The following is a 26,042-nucleotide window of genomic DNA, read 5'->3' as shown; positions in this document are numbered from 1 at the left end:
GTACTCATGTTTTCCCCCCTTTCATGTGCTTTAATAAAACCTTTAAAGGACTAGCCTTTTTGTGAAATTTTCTCTTTTCTGTCACTCTTAAATAGTAAAGTAAGAGGTTTTAATCAGGACATAAAAATGGAGTTAACATTCAAAAATCCATAATGTAATATCAACAGACTAAATACTAAAGAAAATCATAAGGTCATATTATTTGACATAAAAAGATTCGAGAAAATCCAACACCTATTGGTAATAAAAAAAAACCAACAACAACTCATAAAGTGAGTAATAGAAGAGGAGAATTACCTCAACTAGATAAAGAGCACTTACAAAAACCTCTACATAAAATACCACATTTAATGGTGAAAGCCTGGATGCTTTCCTCTAAGATCAGGAACAAAACAAGAATGTTCACTTTCACTACTATTATTTAGCATAGCCTTGGAAGTTCCAGTTACTGCAATAAAGCAAGAAAAACAAATGAAAATCTTACAGATTGGATAAAGAATAAATAAATTTATCTCTAACTGCAAATAACATGATTGTCTACAAAGAAAATCCAAAGGAATCTATGAGTAAACTAGAAACAATTATGTTTAGTAAGATTTTAGGATACAAAATCAACAGACAACAATCAATCACATATCTTTATAATACAATGAACATGTGGAAACAAATTAAAAACATAATACCATTTATAATCCAAAGAAAATGAAATCTTTAGATACACAAATTGAACAAAACAGGATGTGTATACTAATTAAATTATAGAGTATTGATAAAAGAATTCAAGGATATAGCCTTTCAAAGATAATATAGAAGAAAACTTCACGATATAGAAATTCTTCAGGCAAAGAATTCATAGACTTGACACCAAAATCACAATCCATCAGAAAAATTGATTAATTGGACCTCATTGAATGAAGAACTTTTACTATGCAAAAGAATATGTGAAGAAGCTGAAAAGAAGGCTGCAGAGTAGGAGAAAATATTTGCAAACTGATAAAGGATTATTATCTGAATATATAAAGAATGCTCAAAACTCAAAAGTAAAAAGAAAATCTAATTAGAAAATGGGCAAAAGACATGAACAGATATTTCACTGAAGAGGATACAGATGGCAAATAAGACATGAACGATGGTCAACATTATTAGCATCAGGGAAATGCAAATTAAAACTAAAATAAGATATCACTACTCACCTATTAGAATTACTAAAATAAAAGATAAAGATAACACCAGATGCTGGCCAGGATGTAGGGCAGTGATGGGCAACCTTTTGAGCTTGGTGTGTCAAACTTCGCCAAAAAACTGAGCATAACTCGGGCACTGTGTCACTTTGAGGAAAAAACATTATTTCGTGATATTTATAGTTTAAATAACATAAATATATAATTGTTATATATAATTGTATTTAATAAACCTCAGCGGCCGCGTGTCATCAGAAATGGCTACACGTGTCAGTGCTTACACGCGTGTCATAGGTTCGCCATCACTGATGTAGGGAAACGTGAACACTGCTGGTGAAAATGTAAAATGGTACAACTACTCTGAAAAACAGCTTGGCAGTTTCTCATAAAACTAAACTTGTAGTTACTATATGACCCAGTAATTGTGATCTTGTGATCTTGGGCATTTATTCCAGAAAAACAAAAATGTATATTTACACAAATGCCTATTCACAAATGTTTATAGAGCTTCATTCATAATAACCAAAAAGCTCATAAGAGCCAGATATCCTTCAACAGTGAATGGTTAAACTGTTCTATGTCCATATGTGTAATATTATTTAGCAATAAAAGTAAAAAGTTATTGATGCATACAACACTTTAGATAAATCTTCAAGGAATTATGCTAAGTAACAAAAACCAACCCCAAACAGTTACATATTGTGTGCTTCCATTTATATAAAACTTGTTTGAAATGACAAAATTTTAGATATGGAAAACAGATTAATGGTTACCAGAAAGTGGGGAGGGTTGGGGGGAGGAAGAACTTTGTGGTTATAAAGGGGCAACACAAGGGATCCTTTAGATCAGCGGTTGCCAATCGGTGGTCCGCAGACCACCGGTGGTCCGTGAGGTCCAAAAGGTAGGCAACGGCTGGTTTAAGGAAACCTTTGGAGCAGCGGTCGCCAACTGGTGGTCCGTGGACTACTGGTGGTCCATGAGGTCCGAAAGGTTGCTGCTTTAGATGGAACTGTTCAAAATTTTGACTTATGGTGGCACATGTTCTGACATACATGTGATGAAATTGTATAGAATATGCACACAGCCCTAACGGGTTTGGCTCAGTGGATAGAGCGTCGGCCTGTGGACTGAAAGGTCCCATGTTCGATTCCGGTCAAGGGCATGTATCTTGGTTGTGGGCACATCCCCATTAGGAGGTGTGCAGGAGGCAGCTGATTGGTGTTTCTCTCTAATCGATGTTTCTAACTCTCTATCCCTCTCCCTTCCTCTCTGTAAAAAATCAATAAGATATATTTAAAAAAAAAAAAAGAATATGCACACATACACGTGAGAAAAACTAAAACTGGGGCAATCTGAATAATATCAGTGGCTTGTATCAATGCCAATTTCCTGGTTGTGATACTATAGTAATCCTCCTACATAATAAAGAGGTAATATGCAAATTGACCATCACACCCTCACAAGATGGCTGCTTACGACCAGGCCGGCAGAGGGGTTATTTAGGGACAACCAAACGATTGAACAATCAGGCTTGCATGGGACGACCAGGCCGGCAGGGGGCTTAGTGAGGGACAACCAAACGACTGAACAAGCAGGCTGCGTGGGACGACCAGGCCAGCAGGGGGGTTAGTGAGGGACGACCAAACAACTGAAAAGCAGGCTGCGTGGGGCTACCAGGCCGGCAGGGGGCTCTGAGGGGTGACCAGGCCTGCATAGGGGGGAAGTTGGGGGTGACCAGGCCAGCAGAGCGGGCAGTTGGGAGCGACCAGGCTGGCAGCGGGGGGCAGTTAGGGGCCACCAGGCCAGCAAGGGGGGCAGTTAGGGGCGACCAGGCTGGCAGGGCGGGCAGTAAGAGGCAACCAGGCCGGCAGGGGCAGGGGGCAGTTAGGGGCAACCAAGCTGGCGGGGGTGTGCAGTTGGGGGTGACAAGGCCGGCAGAGAGGGGCAGTTGGGGGTGACCTGGCCGGCAGGGGGGCAGTTAGGGGCAATCAGGCTGGCACGCAGAGGCAGGGGCGATCAGGCCGGCAGTGGGGGGCAATTAGGGCAACCAGGCAGGCAGGCAGGTGAGCGATTAGGAACCAGCAGTCCAGGATTGTGAGAGGGATGTCCGACTGCCGGTTTAGGCCCCAGGATCGGGCCTAAACCGGCAGTCGGACATCCCCCAAGGGGTCCCGGATTGGAGAGGTTGCAGGCTGGGCTGAGGGGACCCCACCCACCCCACCCCATGCATGAATTTCGTGCACTGGGCCTCTAGTAGTTTTATAAAGTGCTACTTGAGAGGAAACTGAGTAAAGGGCACATGGAATCTCCCTGCATTATTTCTTATAACTGTATATGAATCTATAATCATCTCAATAAAACTTTCAACTAAAAGTAAATATAGATATGAATTATTTTAGAGGTATAAAGTGCAACTGTCAATGTAAGGCTGAAAACAGGAGCCCTGGTAGATCTTGTCATTTTATGGTTAAATAAATTGTGTGTCTTCTCTAGCTGCATAGTTCTTAGAATTAAAAAACAAACAAAAGATAAGTGGAAGTTTTTCATCTTTAAAATATATTAAGAAGCCTTAGCCAGTTTGGCTCAGTGGATAGAGCATTGGCCTGTGGACTGAAGAGTCCCAGGTTCAATTCTGGTCAAGGGCACATGCCCGGGTTGCAGGCTCGATCCCCAGTGTGTAGCATGGAGGAGGCGGCCTATCAATGATTCTCTCATATCATTGATGTTTCTATCTCTCTCTCCATCTCCCTTCCTATCTGAAGTCAATAAAAATACATATCCTATATAATAAAAGCGTAATATGCAAATCCACCGAACGGCAGAACGACTAGTCGCTGTGATGTGCACTGATGACTAGGGGGCAGACACTCAATGCAGGAGCTGCCCCCAGGTGGTCAGTGTGCTCCCACAGAGGGAGCACTGCTCAGTCAGAAACCAAGCTCACAGCTGGCGAGCGCAGTGGCGATAGCCTCTCCTGCCTCCACAACAGTGCTAAGGACCCCTCGCAGGATCCCCCGAAGGGTCCCAGACTGTGAGAGGGCGCAGGCAGGCCTGGCTGAGGGGGGACCACGCCCCTCCCCCCCCCCCCCCCCCCAGTGCACAAATGTTGTGTACCCGGCTGCTAGTATTATATATATAAAGAACTATGAAAGCTTTATAATTTAATGTCCAAATATGGTCCAAAGAATTGTGTCCTTAAGGAAGATTGTTATCTTTGCACATATTATTTAAATATAGCACAGTTCTTAAACAATGAAAATTACTGATTTCATATTGGAAAGTTGTAGTGTGAGAACTAATTCAGTGTTTGGTTCTGATGAAATCCTTAAGCCTGAGATCATAAAAACAGTTTTTCACTTGAAGTGTGTAACTAGTCTTTATTTCTTTTGGCAGCTTTTAGGCTGGCTGGCTGAGAAACTACCGACTCTTCGTTCCACCCCCACAGACCTTATCCTGTGTGTTCCCCATCTCTACTCCTGCTTAGAGGATCGCAATGGAGATGTGCGAAAGAAGGCCCAAGATGCCTTGCCATTCTTCATGATGCACTTAGGATATGAGAAAATGGCCAAGGCTACGGGGAAACTAAAGGTATTACCTCTTGCTGCTGCTGCTGCTGCTGTTAAAAACCATCAGAAAAATATTGAACATGAATTTATGTAGGCAAGAGATTATATTACCTCCTAGGAGTTTCAATTCGAAATCCCAGTGAGAGCAAAAATAAAATATTTAGCAGTGTAGAACTTCTCAAGAACCTACTGGCTCTGAAGGGGTGAAAATGTGGCCTTCTAGAATGGTAGCTAATTTAGCGTGACTTCATAATGTGTGTTACTTCTCTTGTACTATGTGCTTACTTCATTGGTATTTCAAAACTAGGAGCTCAAAACATTTGTTTGATGACAGATCTATTAGTAAGCATAATATGAGTGTATCTTTTGTGTTCTCTGACCTCTGTTATATTATCTCCCTAGCCAACTTCTAAAGATCAGGTATTGGCCATGCTAGAGAAAGCCAAAGCTAACATGCCGGCCAAGCCTGCTGCACCTGCTAAAGCAACTTCCAAACCAATGGGAGGGTCAGCTCCAGCCAAATTTCAACCTGCCTCAGGTAACTCTATTTTGAGTTAAAAGGGGAGGAAAATAGCCCAAAGAAACTCTAATAAAAGAAATCCAGCCTTCATTTTTTATCGCATTTCTCATGGCTTAGATCTCAACCCCTCTCTCCATCTCTCCTTATCCTTCATTCACAAACATTTGTCAAGTGCCTATTTTACACCAGGAACTGTGCTGAGGGTACAAAAATGATTAATTTGTTTCCAAGTCTGAAAAGGAGTTTTGGAGTAGTTCATTGAAATACTCCAGAAAGCAACTGTCATCCTATTTTTAAGATTACCACAACTGTTTTCTGTTATTGGGTATTATAATTAGAGGGAGAATTGGGACCATCTAGCTTAATTCCCTTTATTAACTCATGAGGAAACCCAAAAGGTTAAGTGACTTGCAAAAGGCCAGACAGACAGCCAATCCTGAACCAGCATAGAACTCCATTTACTCATTTACTCATTTCCAAATGAGTTCTCCTTCCTCTGCACTGATCCATTCTAATATTTACTAATTGTCTTCAAGGGAAATTAAAGATTGATTTCTTCATCCTAATGTTAAAATTCCATCATGTAAAATAAAACTCTAAACTGTAACTACTTATCTTCTAGACTTATTGATTAAACAAGTAATGATCTGTTTTTTTTGTGATAGAAATTGTGATGCTTGGAAATTTTACATGTATAAAACTGGTGATATAGAAGTATATATTTAATTATAACATTTATTGGAATCTTGCAATATAGTAAATAACTGAATATCAAAGATCACAGGCCCTGCCCTTAAGGAAGTATCAAAACTAGCAAAAAGGGATTTTTTTAACTGCTATTTAGAAAATAGTTTTAAAACTGCAGATTAACTGTTGATAAAGAAGATATATGTAAATTTATCAAATTTCTTGAGGTTATGCTTAGAATTCAGAGAGAAAAAAGATTGGGGGAAAATCTAATGAAAATATTTTATAAATTGATACATTTAAAATTGCAGGCTTTCTTGTTCTTATATATTTAACCTGCCAGAATAAAGTGATATTAGAGTTTTTATTTATATTACATGCTTTTTTTCTCAAAGCACCTGTTGAAGATTCTGTTTCCAGCACTGTAGAACTCAAGCCTGATCCAAAAAAGGCCAAAGCTCTAGGGGTTTCCTCTAAAGCAAAGGTATGTTAACTCGGTATACTTACATATAGAATTACTTTTAGGTATGTTTTATACACTGAATCATTCTACTAGGAAAGATCATTTTTTTTGTTTTGTTTTTTGTTAAGCTTCCCCTGAGGATATTTTTCCATTGATTTTTAGAGAGAGTGGAAGGGAGAGGTAGAGACAGAGAGAATCATTGATTGGTTGCCTCCTACATGCACCCAGACCAGGGCCATGGAACCTGCAACCAGATTACGTGCCTTGACTGGAATCAAACTCGGGACCCTTCACTCCATGGGCTGACACTCTATCCACTGAGCCAAACTGGTTAGGACAAGGTCATATATATATTAAGAAAACATTACCACTCTTGATATTATCAAATTATAAAGTACTTATTTATACAAATTTCTCTGGCTCATTTTTTAATAAGGCCCCAAAACAGACATTCTGTTCTCCAGATGTGCTGTAATGGTTTCTGCCGTACAGATCTTTAGGGAAGATTTGCAGTAATGAAGAGAGAAAAATCATATTAGCTCAGGCAGAAGAACCACTTAAGTTGACTTTGATTTGAGAAAAGGAAGGTAATCAACTTCCTTCAAATTTGGCACAGTTAAGTAATCAGAAGGTGTTCTGATTAGTATACAAGGACTACTTTCTGTCCCCACACCAATGGGACTTATTTTGATGCGTCACCAGTCATTTAGTACCCATGCAAAGTTGAACAATGTAAAGAACTGTGTTCAAATGCTCAACTTGAAATATCCCCTGGGTATCTTTTCATTTAATTTTTTTGTTAATCACAGTGAATTGTCATCAGATTCTATATCAAGATTCAGAGTTTGTCACTGTATTCTGAGTATTGATTAATACTTTCAAAAAGAAAATTGCAGAACTAGGCAATAAGTAGTAAATTAATAATAAATGTAAATAGAGAAAACTGTCATTAACTTCATATAACTGATGAAAAATGTTAGACTAGGAACAGTTTTACTACTACCCAGTACATTTATTATTATATGCTTATTATAGAACTAGGAGCCCAGCGCGCAATTTGAAATCACGCCGCGCTGCCCACCCTTGAGTCGCCAGTCCAGCCCTGCCTTGCCCCCCGGGCCCCGCAGCAGCTGTGGCCGCTGCTGGTCCGGCCCTCCCTCGCCCCCTGGGTCCCGCAGCACCCGTGGCCACTGCCGGTTCAGCCCTTCCTCCCTCTCTGGCCCTTGAAGCAGCCACAGCCGCTGCTGATCAGGCCCTCCCCCAGCGCAGGCACATGGAGGCCCCTGCCCCCAACACTGCGCGCACAACCTCCTCCTGTCAGGTCAGCCCGTTATGGCGTCCCGGTTAATTAGCATATTCTCTATTTTATATATAGACTAGCAACCCGTTGCAGGAATATTCCTGCAAGACTTCCGGTGGGCTTCCCTCCTGCCATGGCCACCTGTCTCACCCCACCACCTCTCCCACTGTGGCGGGCAGGGCAGGCAAAATGCCCCCCGCCCACCTAACCCAGCCCACAGCCTTGGCGGCATCCGAGGCTGCGCACGCTGCGACCACCGCAGGGTGACCCGCTGCGCCCGCTGCCTCCCGCCACCACCTCCATGGCTGCGTGCGCCTCCCCTGCGCACCTCGCCCCGCCCACCCGACCCGCTGCCTCCCGCCGCCGCCTCCGCGACCACCACTGCGCACCTCACCCCACCCAACACGCACTGTCAGTGCTTTCCCTCCAGCAGCCGCAGCCGCCTTGCTTTACACTTTCCCTCTCTCTTCCTCCACATATGCAAATTAACTGCCATCTTTGTTGGGTTAATTTGCATACTTGCTCTGATTGGCTGGTGGGTATGGCTTTGTGGGTGTGGCTTGTGTAGCAGAGTGATGGTTAATTTGCATATTACTCTTTTATTAGATAGGATAGATGGGTGCTTTGTGGCCATTGGTCTAAATATTATAATTAGTTGTTTTCCTTCCCTACATGTGGGTCCTTTAAATTCAGTGAGTTCACTTTAGTGTGTAATTATCTTCTACACTATCCAATGAAGCTGTTCTTTTCCTATCCTCAACCCAGATTTAACAAGTGCTTATTTAAAGTATTTTTGACTCTCTCTTTTTTTTTTAATATATTTTTATTGATTCAGAGAGAAAGGGAGAAGGAGAGAGAGATAGAAACATCAACGGTGAGAGAGAATCATTGATCGGCTGCCTCCTGCACACCCCCTATTGGGGATCAAGCCTGCAACCAGGCATATGCCCTTGACCGGAATCGAACCTGGGACCCTTCAGTCCGCAGGCCAACGCTTTATCCACTGAACCAAACGCTAGGGCTTGACTCGGTTCTTAATACCATGCTTTTTATTTTAGTCGTTTGCAGTTTATAAAGCAGTTTCACATTATCTTAAATATATATACTGGGTGTTCATTGTTTTCTTTCAATCTAAATAAATATTGCACATCTTGTGTTATTTTTAAAAATTACTGTAGTAACTTAGGTATTTAAAATGTTTCTAGCAACTTTCTCTAGAAACAGGTTCAGAAGGTCTTCAGTTATAGTCCTACCAGAGGCCCAGTGTACAAAATCCGTGCACGGGTAGGGTCCCTAGTGGCTGCCGGCTGCCAGCCAGGGCCTCCCTTCCCTGGCTGCTGGCCAGGGCCTTCCTTCATTCCATGCCGCCCCCTGGTGGTCAGCGCATGTCATAGCGAGCGATCGAATTCCTGAGGGGACACTTTGCACATTAGGCTTTTCTATATATAGACTAGTGGCCCGGTGCACGATTTCGTGCATGAGGGCAGGGGTGTCCCTCAGGCCAGCCTGCACCCTCTCCAATCAAGGACCCCTTGGGGGATGTCCGGACTGCGAGAAGGCACAGGCCGGGCTAAGGGAGGCCTCCTTCCCCCACCCCCCGAGTGCACTAATTCCATGCACCAGTCCTCTAGTGATAGATAAGACAGCTTTTCCAACTACATTACATGCCAATCCAAGGACTAACCAACTGTATGTAAGAATTTTATTAGAAACATTTCTAGAAAACCTGTCTGTGTAACAGAAACACAATATGTGTAAGATTCTATGGTTCACCTGTTTCTTTCATGTGGAATATAACGTGCAGAGGTGCCTCTGGTTTGTGTAGTGCCTTTTTATTGGGTAACAACATGGTATTCCCAAGGAGCAGTAGCCTGTCTAACCAATATCCCCTGAACCGTGGCTGTAGAGTGCACAAGGAAAGAAAGTGCCGAGCAAAACCAGCTTAAAGGAGGATGAAGACAAATCCGGTCCTATTTTTATTGTTGTTCCAAATGGAAAGGAGCAAAGAATAAAAGATGAAAAGGGATTAAAGGTAAGGAAGGAATAAGACTCCTCAGGATTTTTTTGCTTGTTTTGTTTTGTTCAAGAATAATTTTGCTGTCTGAAATCCATAACTAATAAACTGAATCTTTTTTTATAAATTATATCTGGTTTCTATAAGACTACTTTATGGGACCATTAATTCCTACAAAAGAAACTAGAATGGAGCTATTGCTTATTGTTCCTCCAAATAGAAAAAAATAGAAGTTGTTGTAATTTTTATTTATTTATTTTTTAAAATATATTTTATTGATTTTACAGAGAGGAAGGGAGAGGGATAGAGAGTTAGAAACATCGATTAGAGAGAAACACCAGTCAGCTGTCTCCTGCACACCCCCTACTGGGGATGTGCCCACAACCAAGGTACATGCCCTTGACCGGAATTGAACCTGGAACCCTCCCGTTCGCAGGCTGACGCTCTACCCACTGAGCCAAACCAGTTAGGGCAGTTGTAATTTTTAGAATCAAAGATGGGAAGTATTCATTGATTTTTATCAACTACACATATGTAGTAGACTACTCCCTTAATTCTTCTTGTACCTAATACCTTAACAGACAGACTCATAACTAAATATGGCTAGTTTGATCTAGTTTTATTGACTAGTTTAAAATTTTTTTTAATATCTTTTTGTTTTTTCAAAAAGATTCAAGCAGTACAAAAAGTGTAGAATGTAGTATGAAAAGCATGTCTCCCATTCCAGTCTCCCTCCACAGGAAGGATATTATTACCAGGTTTTGGGGTATTACTCCAGGAATATTAATATGCCATACCTGTACAATCATAAATGTATAAATATATAGCCCTCCTTTTGCACAAATGGGAACTTGCCCTACTCTTTGTTCTGAATATTTTTTAAATAATATTTGAAATATCTTAATGATCATTCCATATCTGCATACATAAATTCATCCTTTTTATTGGTACAGCATATATGTATGCACCTTTATTCCCAACTCACTATGTTGAACATTCTAGTGTTTCACTATTATAAACTATATTGCCATAAACATCCCTGAAAGGTGGTCTTTGTGCACATGTGTGAGTATATCTATATTAAATTCCTAGAGTGCTACTATGTACATTTAAATTGTTTTTTTGTACATTTAAATTTTTTATAAGTATTTTCATTTTTCCTTTTATTAATGTTGTACCAATAGAAATTGTTATAACAGAAGTTATATCAATAATAGAGCATTGATTTTTCTAGAAAATAAGAATTGCCAAAATTCTGTTCCTAGGTGATTTTCAGAGTTAAGCGTCCAGAGGTATGACAGCTTGAGAATACATTTTCATTACAAATTAATCTGGTTAAATTATAAAATATTCTATTAAATTGATTCCAGCAGCTGCTTTAAATAGAGTTCTCAACCTCATTTCGGTTGAACCCCTTACAGCCTCTCTTCACTGGTATTTTTTAGGTGCTGAAGTGGAATTTTACTACTCCAAGGGATGAATACATTGAGCAACTAAAGACTCAAATGTCTAGCTGTGTGGCTAAATGGTTACAAGATGAGATGTTTCACTCAGACTTTCAGCATCATAACAAAGCACTTGCTGTCATGGTTGATGTAAGTTTGCAGTAGATAAATATGCATGTGTCTCATACATATGGAAATACTAAGCCCTGTGAAATAATCTAAAGTTTTCGTGACTTGAGAAGGAACTGGAATACATCATGTTCTTTATCTTTAGAGCTGTTGTATTATTGGACAGGACAAATGACTATATGTTTATAATTTTAGGTATTAAATGGAGGCTTACAAATCTATCATTTTTCTTTTTGGACTCTAGTAAAATTTCAGAGGTACTTGCCAAATAGAACTTAAAGTTTCATGCAGTCTTATTTATGAGGTTTTTGTCTTGTTTTGTTTTAAGCACTTGGAGAGTGAAAAAGAGGGTGTCATTGGTTGCTTGGATCTTATCTTGAAGTGGCTTACCCTGCGGTTTTTTGATACCAATACAAGTGTCCTAATGAAAGCCCTAGAATATTTAAAATTACTCTTTACCCTGCTAAGTGAGGAGGAGTATCATCTTACTGAGAATGAAGCATCTTCCTTCATCCCCTATCTCATCCTCAAGGTAATGTGCTTTTCTCACTCTGGAAGACTGCAAGTTTCCAACTGACCTCAGATCCTGTACTTTATTCCTTCTCTCTTTCCATTTATTATATGATATACTAGTAACTTTCACCACTCATCCCCCTATTCTTTTAAGATCTAGGGATGCATGGTGGGAGGAGGTAGAGGGAGAACCTTCACTATTCAGAAAATGCCTCACTTAATCATCATATTGACTAGGTTGGAGAACCAAAGGATGTCATTCGCAAAGACGTCCGTGCCATCCTGAACCGGATGTGCCTTGTCTACCCAGCCAGCAAGATGTTCCCCTTCATCATGGAAGGAACCAAATCCAAAAACTCAAAGCAGAGAGCAGGTGAAGCAACAATTTAAATTGAGGCGTGAGTCTATGTTGCAGTGACCTCTAAAAGAAATAGTTTGTAGATGAACAAGGATATGTCTTCATTGTCTGTGCAGTTGAGTCCAACCTCTGATCTGGACTGTGAGAGTGATGAGTTGCACACTGGTGGAGCCACAGTATCAGGTGATACAGGCACTACTCAGTACCACCCTGGTGACAAAATCAAGTGCACAGGGGCCATCTGACTCACAGGCATCCCTTTCTTCCAGAAGAATTTGCTTTAACTATTGTTTCATTGTGTGTTTTATAGAAAGGTAAACAAAGAAAAATTATAGGCAGAGCCAGAATAAAATTTTAGTCCTTAACTTATGCAAAGGGAAATGTATCTAATAATATAGGTCTCTATGCCAAATGTGCATTGAGTCTCATTAATCTAATCTTTCTCCCATCAGAGTGCCTGGAAGAACTGGGTTGTCTGGTCGAGTCCTATGGCATGAATGTTTGCCAACCAACCCCAGGAAAAGCCTTAAAGGAGATAGCGATTCACATAGGAGACCGTGACAACACTGTGCGCAATGCTGCCCTCAACACCATTGTCACAGTGTATAATGTACATGGGGATCAGGTGTTCAAACTTATTGGAACTGTAAGTGACTTTTCTCTGAATATTGTCAGCATGTTGTGAATTGCAAGATCACTTACTAGTAGATGTCACTTTTCATACCATCTGAACTCTGGCTAAGTTTTTACCACCTTTTATTGAATTCAACCTATTCATGTGTCTTAGACTCTAGATAAACCCTGGAGGGTATCTCGTAAGATAGTTAGGCTGTTTTATTGGAAATCAGATTTTCTTTTGTGAGCATTCTATTCATAGCAATTTGCCTTTGAAATGAGGGCTATTTTTGAATCAAGAAATCTGAGCTAATCTGGGAATTAAATTCTGCCTGACAATCTTCTCTGTAAATTATAGTGCATTTAGCTTTTATGAACAAATACTCACTTGTGTTTAATGTGATACTGGTACCTATCAGATCAAGTCTTGAGCTACAGCCATGAGCCAGACTCCCGAGGCACATTAGGTTCTGCTTCCGAGTCCTTAATTCCTTTGAGCCAATCACTATTGTGGCTGGACCTCAGTTCTTCACTTCAATGGCCTCTTAGTTTCACATATGTTTATACTGTTCTTAATATAATTTTACTTGTATTAATTAAATCCTCACTACAGGCCAGTGCAGGAGATAAAGCAGATGGGAATTTCACAGGGGACCAAAAGCTTAGTTACACAGCTAGCTAATGGTGACACAGCAAAAATGAGGATGCTTCATTTAATTTTTGATCTTTTTATTTGTGGTTATTAATAGCCTTCCTTTTGTATCCTTTTCTTCTTTCATATGTTCTGTTATCATAGCAAGGCAGGTTTTAATAGTTACTTAAAAATGTTTTGATAGTAAATTTATCCTAACATAGCAGGTTCTAGTTGCTTCAATATGAAAATGTTATTAATTCTTGAGACTTCCTATTTATTAGATTTTAATTTTTCTTTATATTGTAGTAAAAGGCTATGCTAATAAATTAAATTTGGCCTCTCTTTATAGCTTTCTGAAAAGGATATGAGCATGCTTGAGGAAAGGATTAAGCGGTCAGCAAAGAGGCCTTCTGCTGCACCAGTGAAACAGGTAGAAGAGAAACCTCAGCGCACACAGAGCATAAGCTCCAACGCCAACATGCTGCGCAAGGGACCAGCTGAGGACATGTCCTCCAAACTCAAGTATGTAGATGGAGATAGTTTTCTGAGAGCATCTCTGTGGACTTTGCCTTGTGTGCTCAGAGCTTATCCTGAAACATAATCTTGAGTTCTTGTAACCATTATCATGCATGACAGTGTGTCTGGGTAAATGTCTTGTAACAAATGTTTAATCCTTCAGTCTTCATTGTCTTTGTCTTTGTCACAAAACCACTTCTAAATAGTCTTGTGCCTTCTTTCACTGCTTTTCCGTGGACAGAATTATGTATCGCACTTATAGGATGTAAGTACTGCCTGCTAATTTCTCATTAGCAGGGATCTTATATCTTCCTAACTTCTCACTTGGATTCATCCCCTCTGGAGGGTGATTGGCTTAAGAGTTTATAACCAGAGTAGAGGGGGTTCTTAAGTGACCCACAAATCCAGCCTTCCTTGGAAGTCCACTGGCCAGCAGGAGTGGCAGCTTAGAGACTCAAAATACTGCCTTTTAAGCAAGACAGCTGTGTTTTGGGTTGTATCATGAGTATCTTTTGACCAATTTGAATTTGGAAACTTTGAATATCTATTACTTGAATATAATTCTGGCCCTAAACAGTCAATAGTGAATAAAAAGAAGTGACTAACTGTCCCTCAAAGTATAAAATGTACTGAACACTGCATGGAATGATGCTTATGATTAGAAAAACTTAAACACTGGTTAATTTGATAGAAAAAAACAGCCAGTCCAGATTTTTCTTAAATTTTTGCCAGAAGTAGTGCGTTTTGAGTCAATATAAGTATACTTTATTCTTTTCTGCCCCTTTTGTACAAGTTTTGTTGGCTTTGGTGAAGTAGAAAGAATACTTATAACTTAGCAGGTATTGTAAGTAGAAAGTAAAGTTATCTGTTCTCAGGATATTCATGAACCAGTGTTGTTGCCCATTGAAGGCACTGCTTAGACTCAAAAACTTAAATCATTCAGCGGGGCTGAAACCAGAAGTTGAACATCTGTCTTGAAGCTTTAGGGCAACTGGCAGTGCTACTCTTGCCCTTTGGTTAAGAAGTCTCTCTTAGTTCAGGATCCTCCTTTTGCTTTCTTAGCCAAGCTCGAAGCATGAGCGGGCATCCTGAGGCAGCCCAGATGGTACGCCGAGAATTCCAGCTAGATCTCGATGAGATTGAGAATGACAACGGCACAGTCCAATGTGAAATGCCAGAACTTGTACAGCACAAACTGGATGACATTTTTGAACCGGTCCTTATTCCTGAACCCAAGTAAGTTAACCTCTTTCATGTAAGGATAAGCAGTTCATGAGTGCATGTGTGAAAAGAGCTCTCTATGTAATTATAACTTTTTAGAACTGATTAATACCTGGCTGATAGCAGTTCCTTACTAAGACCTGGATGTAGTGGGGAGTTGCATAATTCCAACTTACTGGGATATCTTAAAATAAAGATTGACTTTTTCCCTTTGCTCTGCTCTCTAGGATCCGGGCTGTTTCTCCACACTTTGATGACATGCACAGTAACACAGCATCCACAATCAATTTCATTATCTCCCAAGTAGCCAGTGGTGACATCAACACAAGCATTCAAGCTCTAACACAGGTAATGGGGGTGTTACCCATGACAATAATTCCACTGGTGGATATAAAGGCTATAGGAGTGATAGTTGCATACAGGAGGCAGGCAGCATTCGGTACTGTGCTGATGAAAAAGTGCACAGGGATCACTCAGTCATCACTTGCTTCACAGGATGCATCTCTCTCAGAGCCTTACTCTGTATAATTGCATTCATTCACCAGAGTCTGGAGATGCAGCAGTGAGTAAGTAGGATCCAACTTCAGGGAAACTTAGATTTTAATGGACAGAGACAAATAAGTAAACAAGAGATTATCAGACAATAACTACTATAAATATAACTCAGATGGGGTGAGTGGAGAAAGGAACTAAGTAGTTACTTAGATTGATCGTCAGGGGTTCAAGCAGAAAGGACAGTACAAAGACTCTAGGGTGGGAATGAACATGGCATGTTCAGGGAAACAATACAAGGCCCATGTGTCCAGAGCCTAGACACATGGTACAGAATGAGACCCAGTTATGTAGATTTTAAAAGCCACAGGGTAAATTGTTTGGAATCTATTTTAAGTGAGATGGAAACCATCAGAAATTTTCAAATAAAGAAGCTACATGTTTGTTTGTTTTAATCGTTCTCTTCTTTCTCTACTTCCCTAACAGTTCAGTTCTAAAGCCAGTAGGTGGGTAGAGCAAGAGGCATCTACCATGTGGCAAGGGAGTGCAAGTGGAGCCATAGTGGCCCAATGTGATGATCTTAGAGCCCAAGCCTTGTGAGGAGGGGCGATGCAAAGCTAGGAATCAGAGCCCAAGCAGGATGAAGAGGATGTCCACGCAGGCAGGGTGAAGAAGACATCCACGTGTGTGAGAGGGAAGCAGGGCAGTGTGCAGGTGGCTCCGAATGGGGAGTTAGAGCCAAAGCAGAAGTGAGCATTTGTATGGGAAGAGCTGGTGGCAGAGATGGGAGATTGATTACATGAAAGGGATTGGTCAAAGAAATAAGGAAAATAGGAGCCAAGTTTCCTACTGTCATAGAACAATAATACAAATATGGGAGGAAAGCAGATAGAATGAACTCTGGTACTGGACCAGAAATAGATGCATCATATGAGCTCATGGTTTTCAATATGTAGATTTAGAAATATCAATTTAAATATAAGCATGTGGGTATGTATGTGGTATGAATGTATGTTATAGATAATATACATAAATTTGCTAGCTCTTGGCACAGAGAGGACCAGAGAACAGCAACACCCCTGTAACAACAAGCATCCCCAAATTTTGTCTTCTAAATACCATTTTTTTACTAAAAGGAATGAGGGCTTCTTGACAAATGGCTGACTCCAGGGCTAACTCAGGGAAAGAAGATGATGCTGAAACAATTCATACCAAACAGCAAGGATCGGAAGGATGAGCTCAGAGAATGATAGGCACATGTTACCAGTCAGTACCCAGAGGCCAACTGGAACAAACTCTCTGTTTGAACAGGGACAGTTTGAGCATCAAAATAACTAAAGATAGTGATGACTTATAACCCAACAAACTGAATAAAATTCAGTAAATTTATTAGATTCAATAAAATTTAGCAAAATAGGAAACTTGCCCTGGCTGGGTAGCTTGGTTGGTTAAAGTGTTGTCCCAATACACCAAGGTTGCAGGTTTGATCCCCAGCCAGCATACATACAAGAAGCAACCAATGAATGCATAAATAGGTGGAACAACAAATCGATATTCTCTCTCCCCCTCTCTCTCCCCCTTTCCTCCTTCCTCTCTCTCAAATCAATCAATCAGTCAAATAAAATAGGAAAACATAGATCCATTCACATATAAGTTAAAAACTTGAAGAGAAATGGGATATTTATATAGTTTAATAGTACCTCCCTATAACTTGAGCAGTGTGGCTCAGTAGTTGAGCATTGACCCATGAACCAAGAGGTCACCAGTTCCATTCCCAGGCAGGGCACGTGGCCGGGTTGTGGGCTGAATCCCCAGTAGGGGGCATGCAGGAGGCAGCTGATTAATGTTTTTATCTCTCTATCCCGCTCCCTTTCTCTCTAAAAATGAATAAAAACTTTTTTTTTTTTTTTTTAAGAAAACTACAGGCATAACAGAGCTGTTGTGGGTTCAGTTGCAGACTACTGCAATAAAGTGAATATCACAATAAAGCGAGTCATAATCTTTTTGCTTGTAGAGGGTCTTGCCTTTATCTGTGAAGCGCAGTAAAATAAAGCACAATGAAACAAGGTATGCCTATATTCCTGTTGACTGTTGGTATTTCTATTTCTCCCTTCTCTCTAAAATCAGTAAAAAAAAAATATATATATATATATATATAATGAGAGAGAGTCATTGATCGGCTGCCTCCTGCACACCCCACACTGGGGATCAAGCCTACAACCTGGGCATGTGCCCTGACCAGGAATCTAACTATGGCCTCCTGGTTCATAGGTCAACGCTCAACCACTGAGCCATGCTGGCTGGGCAAAGATGCTAGTATTTTTTTATAGTATCTGTGTTGAAGCAGTATTATTGAAAAATCGCAGTTATATAAAATTATATGAGCTTGGAGATATACATGGATAAAGAGATAAATGAAAGTAGTACCAGTGGCTTCGTCATTATCAAGAGGAACCATTCACATTGTAGTCTTCTGTAGTATAAGTGTCCACCCCCTATGCTGGAGTTGTGCAGTTTCTTGGTCCTACATGAAAGGATGGTCACTGAAGATTGACATGATTGTCTCAGGGTATTATTTATGTAATCACAAAAATAAAGATCTTTTTTATTTTTAAAAAATATATTTTATTGATTTCTTACAGAGAGGAAGGGAGAGGAATAGAGAGTTAGAAACATCCATGAGAGAGAAACATCGATCAGCTGCCTCCTGCACACCCCCCACTGGGGATGTGCCCACAACCAAGGTGCATGCCCTTGACCGGAATCGAACCTGGGACCTTTCAGTCCGCAGGCTGACGCTCTATCCACTGAGCCAAACCGGTTTTGGCTAAAGATCTTTTTAAAGTAGTGAATAGGAAATACATGCTTTTCCCATAGTAACATTTTGCCATTAGTGACAATTACTGATCAAACCAAAAAGAACACTGGATCAAGATTTGGGAAACCTGAGTTTTGAGTTTGAACTAAATAGTCTAATCTTTCTGAGCCTCACTTTTCTCACTTCATAAATGGAGATCTTACCCTCAGCCTATCTCAGAGCTGTTGAGATGATTAAATTAGATAATGGGTATAAAAACACTCTAATAAATTAGAGATTTAAACATAGGGATTATTCTCTGAACTAGACAGGGAGACTCAGAATAGGAGCTACAACTAATTCACCTAACAGTATCTTACTCAGTAAGTATTCCTTGAATGATTAAATACCTAAGAACTCATTACTTATATGTAAAGTGATAGGGTTCTTTTCAAGGTAAGATACTAGAAGTGCTTTGCTAATATTACAGAGCTATCCCTTGTAGTATCTTTCTGCTACTTAGAAATTTGAAGCTTGGAAAATACATCTTGGATTTTTGTTATCAGATCGATGAAGTCCTGAGACAGGAAGACAAAGCTGAAGCTATGTCTGGCCATATTGATCAGTTTCTTATAGCCACGTTCATGCAGTTAAGACTCATCTACAACACACATATGGCAGATGAGAAATTGGAGAAGGATGAGATCATCAAGTTGTATAGCTGTATCATTGGCAACATGATTTCGGTAAGGGCACCTCTCCAGACCACAAGCTTCCCTTTAAGTCCCTCACCCCACCTGGTTTCTAGAGTTTGAATTGGTACAGATGTTTTAGTGAGTCCTGTGTCACTTGTAGAAATGTATACTTCAGCTTACCTTATTGTTGGGTGTTGATGACATTTCAACTGACCTTGTTGTTAGGATACAAAGTAAAATGCTTACATACTACCTAAAATTCTGCTTCCTGCCAGTTTCTTCATCAGGCATGTAGGCCCTGGCTGGCATTTTATATATATATCTGTTCACATTAAAAATACTTCTATAACAGGAATGAAGCATGCCAATTAATTATAGCTATTATTGGGGGGGAGGGGTATTTTTTCCTAATACTCTGAATTTTTAAAAAATACGATATAATCATTTACTAGAACAGCCACCTGTGTTTATCTTCCCTGCCATGTATATTGAGTTTCATACCTATAACACAGTTATGATTGGATAGCTCTTTCAGATAGAGAGCCTAGCCCGGGAGGCCTCCACTGGAGTGCTGAAAGACCTGATGCATGGCCTCATCACCTTAATGCTGGATTCTCGAATTGAAGATCTGGAGGAAGGACAACAGGTGATCCGCTCTGTGAATCTCTTAGTGGTGAAGGTTCTGGAGAAGTCGGACCAGACCAACATCCTGAGGTATAGCGTTCTCTCAGCATTACAGCCTAGAACAGCCCCTCTTTTAGTCTACCCATAGAAAACAGAAGGCACTGGATCAGTTGTAACTTTATGTTTGCCTGATCAATTGATTTATTACTCTTTCCTCAAGAATCAGAGGTATTCTATCCTATATAATAAAGATGTGATATACAAATTGACCATCACTCCAACACACAAGATGCCACCCCCATGTGGACACAAGATGGCCATCACAAGATGGCCAGCAGGGGAGGGCATTTGTGGGCGATCAGGCCAGCAGGGGAGGGCAGTTGGGAGGGACCAGGCTTGCAAGGAAGGGCAGTTGGGGGTGATCAGGCCTGCAGGGGAGGCCAGTTAGGGGCAGCCAGGCCGGCAGGGGAGGGCAGTTAGGGGCGACCAGGCTGGCAGGGGAGGGCAATTAGGGGTGACCAAGCTGGCAGGGGAGGGCAGTTAGGGCAATCGGGCTGGCAGGGGAGCGGTTAGGGGGTGATCAGGCTGGCAGGCAAGCGGTTGGGAGCCAGCAGTCCTGGATTGTGAGAGAGATGTCCAACTGCCTGGGATCGGGCCTAAACGGGCAGTCGGACATCCCTTGAGGGGTCCCAGATTGAAGAGGGTACAGGCTGGGCTGAGGGACACACACACCCCCACCCCCCATGCATGAATTTCATGCACCAGGCCTCTGGTAACTAATAACTCAGTAAACAACTGCAGTAAGCCAGTGAGTAGCAATGAGTTTTCTAAACTAGGGCTGTGAAGTATGTCAGTTACCCACTCTTTTATGTACATTTCTCTCTCAGCGAACAGTGACAAAAATAGTGACAAGCTTTACCAAGTAGTAATTTATAAAACTTAAATGATTTATGTCCATTTTCTTAATAACTGAATTTGAATAATCAAAGACAATTACTACCGGTATTTGATCCATGAGTTTTCAATTTATTAGATGGGTAGAGAATATTTACACTTGGCCTTTTAATTACTAATTTAATTATAATGCAAATTTCAAACTTACTAATGCTGTTTTGTTGGTTTTTTTTCCTAGTGCTCTACTTGTTTTGCTTCAAGACAGCCTGCTAGCAACAGCCAGTTCTCCCAAATTCTCAGAGCTTGTTATGAAGGTGAAGTTGAAATAATTTGATCTCTTTCTGAGATGCAAAACTTTATTAAAGTGTGGGGAAAGAGGAGTTGGAACTAAGACATAGACTCAAATCGACCAAGACACACCTGAAAAATACAGTTGGTTTTTATTTTCCCTTCCTCCACCCTAGCTCAGGCCTAAACCATTCCTGACCTCAAACAGTGAAAAGGAAGAACTATTTTGTAAATATCTCACCAATTCTTCTAGAATCAAAAGAAGTTTCATTTCTTTTGGGGGAAAAGATAACCATAGCCCAATAAATATTTTGGTCTCTTTAATGGAAAAACTCCAAATGTACATATCTATAACATTATAATACTATTGTTACACTGTAATAGTGTAAAGTATTTGTCTCCTCGGGTTAAATTTTGGTAAGCAATGTGAACTACCCTACTCTCAGCTACCAAGCAAACTCAAGACAGAATTTCCACGTGTTCTTATTATTTAAGGCCCTATCTCTAGAAAGTGGGAAGGAAAAGTATCTGAGATGATTAGATGGATGATTTGTTACACTTTAGCCAGTGACATGGTTGAAGTGAGTAAAATTGTTCATTTTTATTTTATTTTATTTTTTTTATTCACTTGATTTTTTTGATTTTTTTTAATAAATCTTTATTGTTCAGATTATTACAATTGTTTCTCCTTCCCCCCCCCCCCCATATCACCCCTTCTCCCAGTTCCCACCCTTCCCTCTGCCCTTACCTCCCCCCCTCGCTATCCTTATCCATAGGTGTATGATATTGTCCAGTCTCTTCCCGTACCCCCCACACAGACACCCCCTTCCCCTGAGAATTATCAATCCACTCCCATTCTATGCCCCTGATTCTATTATGTTCATCAGTCTATTCTGTTCTTCAGATTTTTAATTCACTTGACTTTTAGATTCACTTGTTGATAGGTATGTATTTGTTGTTCATAATTTTTATCTTTACTTTTTTCTTCTTTTTCCTCCTTTTAAATAATACCTTTCAGCATTTCATGTAATACTGGTTTGGTGGTGATGAATTCCTTTAGCTTTTTCTTATCTGTGAAGCTCTTTATCTGCCCTTCAATTCTGAATGATAACTTTGCTGGGTAGAGGAGTCTTGGTTGTAGGTTCTTGTTATTCATCACTTTGAATATTTCTTGCCATTCCCGTCTGGCCTGCATAGTTTCTGTTGAGAAATCAGCTGATAATCGTATGGGTGTTCCCTTGTAAGTAACTAACTGTTTTTCTCTTGCTGCTTGTAAGATTCTTTGTCTTTTGCCCTTGGCATTTTAATTATGATGTGTCTTGGTGTGGTCCTCTTTGGATTCCTTTTGTTTGGGGTTCTGCGCGCTTCCTGGACTTGTAAAGTCTATTTCTTTTACCAGGTGGGGGAAGTTTTCGGTCATTATTTCTTCAAATAGGTTTTCAGCGTCTTGCTCTCTCTCTTCTTCTGGCACCCCAAAAATTTGGATGCTGGTACGCTTGAAGTTGTCCCAGAGGCTTCTTACACTATCTTCTACTTTCTGAATTCTCTTCTCTTCTTGCTTTTCTGGAGGCGTGTCCTTTGCCTCTTTGTATTCCAAATCTTTGACTTGATTCTTGCGTTCCTCTAGTCTGCTGCTGAGTCTCTGTATAATATTTTTTATTTCAGTCAGTGTATGTTTCATTTCTAGTTGGACCTTTTTCATATCCTCAAGGGTCTCATTAAATTTATCGGCTTTTTCCATGAAATTCTTGAAAAACCTTTTAACAGTGGTTTTGAACTCTATGTCCAGTCGTTTGTTCTCCTCCATTTCTTTTGTTTGGGATCTGTTTCCTTGCCTCCTCATTTTCATTTTTGCTGCTTCCCTGAGTTGGTAGGGTAGCTTTGTGTCCTATTGTGTCCTATTGGTTCAACGGGTCAGCCTCCCAGTTACCTGAGGTGGATGCTCTTGGTGCACCCCTTTTTAGACTGTGTGTACAGCCTTGTTGTAGTTAAGTCTTGATTGTTGTTGGTGTCACTGGGAGGAATTGACCTCCAGGCCAATTGGCTGTGAGGACCCGCTGTGTCTATAAAGGAAGAATTGCTGTGCTGGAGACACGTTTATGGGCCGGGACTTGTTGCAGTAGGGATTTGGCGCTCACTGAGTCTGCCTCTTGAATGTGTCCCTTATGCGAGTGGTTGAAATCTGGTGTTCGTCTCACACCGACCACTAGATGCCCTCGTTTCTGGATCTCCAGTGGGGTGCAGGTCAGCTACTGTCTGAGGCCACTCAGCAGGAGTTACAGCAAAAACTGCAGTTTTCTCCTCTTTGCTTGAGTGGTTTTGGAGCAATCTGACTGGAGCTGCAGTTTATTTGGTTAAGCTGCCACAGGGCAGGCCGTTTATATGCAAAAGCTGCTGTTTGGAGCCTGGGCGGGTTTGTAGAATGTGTGGGGCGGGTCTCAGGGCGGGGTGGGGCGGGGTCTCAGGGCGTCACTAGACTAGGGCGTGGCAAACAGCAATGGCTGCTAGTCTGCCTTTTCTGCCTTTCCCGTTTCCAAGTCCCTGCGTCCTGTGCTCCAGCGCAGTAAACACTGATTGCTGGGCGCACCTCTGCAAGAAAGTCACTCACTTTCCGACACCATGGCCGAGAGTCCAGCTTCTCCCCGTAGGTGTCTGGGTCCCCCGCGCGTCCCCAGAAACTGGATTTCAGAGTGATCGGCAGCTTATCTCCCTTCGGGTTGGAAAAAAAGCCGCGCGTCCCGTCGCCCGCCACCAGCCCGATTCACGCACCTCCGCACCTCAGCCCTTCTGCGTTTGTTCTTTCTTCTTCCTTCTTAGTTGTAAATCTACCATTCAGCCAGCTTTCCTGTGGTTCTGGGTGGTAGACGCTTTGTCTTTTAGTTGTATTTTTGAAATTGTTGTGCGCAGCGGCAGTTTAGTTGTTTAACTTTGCCACCATCTTGGTTCCTCCTCCAAATTGTTCGTTTTTAGCAACCACACTTAAAAGATCTGATGTGCCACATTTATATCCCTGACATCTTTTAGAAGTGATCCCAGAGCTTAAGGAAGGTGAATGGTGACAAATTATCCTCATTCTTTAGTCACTCCCTCTAACTTTTGTTCCTTTTTCCAATAGTGTCTCTGGAGAATGGTTCGACTGTTGCCTGATACCATCAACAGCATTAATCTGGACAGAATTCTTCTGGATATACACATTTTCATGAAGGTCTTCCCCAAAGAGAAACTGAAGCAATGCAAAAGTGAATTTCCCATAAGGACCCTAAAGACGCTGCTGCACACTTTATGCAAATTAAAAGGGCCCAAGGTGAGTCAGAATAGCAACCAATCCCTGAGGGCATTTGAGAGAACATCATGGAAGAGCACTGCTGCTATTTGAATGTGCTCATGTCTCCTTCAGATCCTAGACCACCTGACCATGATTGACAACAAGAACGAGTCTGAGCTGGAGGCCCACCTCTGCCGGATGATGAAGCACAGTATGGACCAGTCAGGGAGCAAGTCAGATAAGGAAACAGAAAAGGGAGCATCTCGAATCGTGAGTGGCCTGACTTGAAAGATTGAGGGAAGTGAGGTTGTCTGGAAGTAATCTTGTCAAAGGCTTAGGGATTGGTCCAGTCTCACTCTTCTGCTTTAGTGCTATAACCATTTCCACCTTGAAAATTTCAAATATAAATTGTTTATTTATTTGTTGGTCCCCAAGAAAGTTTCTTTGTGTCTATGGCATTGGTCACCAAATAAATCCACTGTGAGCTCTATTTAGGGAGGAATGGGCCAGATCCTTTCTCTTCAAGTTCAGTTGAAAACCTGAGACTAGAGGCATTCAGTAACCCAGAGTGTCATTGGTCTGTTGCAGACCCTGCAGCACTGGTGTTTCTGTCACCTGCAGGAGCAAACCAGAAAGTCTGGATTTTGAGCTATTTTCAGTTCTTATCCAACCTTTGATTCCTAATTAATAACTCAAGTCTAACCAACCAATCTTCCCTTGTGTCTTTCAACTTTTCAGGATGAAAAATCATCAAAGGCCAAAGTGAATGATTTCTTAGCTGAGATTTTTAAGAAGATTGGCTCTAAAGAGAATACTAAAGAGGTGAGAGGGAAAAGATTGAGCCAGATAGGGATCTGAGTTATGGAAAAGTATCACTAATATCCACCCCCACCTCTTTCGTTTTCTCGTTAACCAGGGCTTAGCTGAGTTATATGAATATAAGAAGAAATATTCAGATGCCGACATTGAACCATTTCTGAAAAATTCCTCACAGTTCTTCCAAAGCTATGTTGAGAGAGGCCTTCGGGTGATTGAGATGGAGAGGGAGGGCAAAGGCCGTATTCCCACTTCAACAGGTATGGTTTCCTAGGAGCTCCAGTAATAAGCTCAAATTAGCTCCCACCTCAGGAACTGGGGGTTTTGATTGGTTTAAATGTATAACAATGCATCTCAGTACTTAATGGTCACCAATGATGTTCACATTGCTACAGACGGTGGTCAACTCTGTCACCTACCTTGACTCATCATCAGTGTCATCTCCCTGCCCTTGAAACAGTTTCTTCCCTGGGCTTCGTGCTTTCTTGGTTTCCACCCACCTTGCTGGCTGTTCCTCCTGGACCTGACTGATTCTTCCTGTCCCTGACTCTGTGTTGAGTCCCCCAGAGTTCAGTCCATAATTGATCATCTCTTCTTTCTTACTCTCACTCCCTTAACTAATCCACCTACTTTCATCACTTTAAATAGAATTTATATGCCAGCAAGACCCAGTTTTGTTTGGTGTCAAGCTCAGACCTCCTTCCTGATCTTGACTGATATATACACTGAGTGGCCAGATTATTATGATCTCTGAACACATAATAATCTGGCCACTCAGTATATATATATATATATATATTAGAGGCCCGGTGCATGAATTCGTGCATGAGTGGGGTCCGGCCAGCCTGGCCAGGGGGAGGGGAGATATGGGCGGTTGGCCGGCCTGCCTGCGGTGGAACTCCTGGTCGAGGGGACAATTTACATATTAGCCTTTTATTATATAGGATATACACTGAGTGGCCAGATTATTATGCATTCAGAGATCATAATAATCTGGCCACTCTGTGTA

At 41.1% G+C, this 26,042-nt stretch overlaps 1 protein-coding gene across 1 annotated transcript in view; it reads left to right on the top strand.

Annotated features, from left to right (window-relative positions):
- Positions 1 to 26,042, top strand: part of CKAP5 (cytoskeleton associated protein 5) — an 87,030-nt gene that overhangs the window by 56,923 nt on the left and 4,065 nt on the right. The window contains exons 25-42 of the mRNA XM_079787830.1: positions 4,575 to 4,769; positions 5,150 to 5,285; positions 6,350 to 6,438; positions 9,624 to 9,749; positions 11,177 to 11,326; positions 11,634 to 11,837; positions 12,056 to 12,191; positions 12,629 to 12,822; positions 13,775 to 13,947; positions 15,004 to 15,177; positions 15,390 to 15,510; positions 19,018 to 19,197; positions 19,673 to 19,860; positions 20,903 to 20,978; positions 24,068 to 24,256; positions 24,350 to 24,487; positions 24,956 to 25,039; positions 25,134 to 25,293. Of these exons, the coding sequence (XP_079643956.1) occupies positions 4,575 to 4,769; positions 5,150 to 5,285; positions 6,350 to 6,438; positions 9,624 to 9,749; positions 11,177 to 11,326; positions 11,634 to 11,837; positions 12,056 to 12,191; positions 12,629 to 12,822; positions 13,775 to 13,947; positions 15,004 to 15,177; positions 15,390 to 15,510; positions 19,018 to 19,197; positions 19,673 to 19,860; positions 20,903 to 20,978; positions 24,068 to 24,256; positions 24,350 to 24,487; positions 24,956 to 25,039; positions 25,134 to 25,293 (2,713 nt within the window). The remainder of the gene's footprint in view (positions 1 to 4,574; positions 4,770 to 5,149; positions 5,286 to 6,349; positions 6,439 to 9,623; positions 9,750 to 11,176; positions 11,327 to 11,633; positions 11,838 to 12,055; positions 12,192 to 12,628; positions 12,823 to 13,774; positions 13,948 to 15,003; positions 15,178 to 15,389; positions 15,511 to 19,017; positions 19,198 to 19,672; positions 19,861 to 20,902; positions 20,979 to 24,067; positions 24,257 to 24,349; positions 24,488 to 24,955; positions 25,040 to 25,133; positions 25,294 to 26,042) is intronic.

The sequence above is a fragment of the Cnephaeus nilssonii genome (assembly GCF_951640355.1).
Source record: "Cnephaeus nilssonii genome assembly, chromosome: 13".
NCBI lineage: Eukaryota > Metazoa > Chordata > Mammalia > Chiroptera > Vespertilionidae > Cnephaeus > Cnephaeus nilssonii.
The sequence above is the reverse complement of the archived record's forward strand: the minus strand, read 5'-3'. Positions and strand labels throughout refer to the sequence as shown.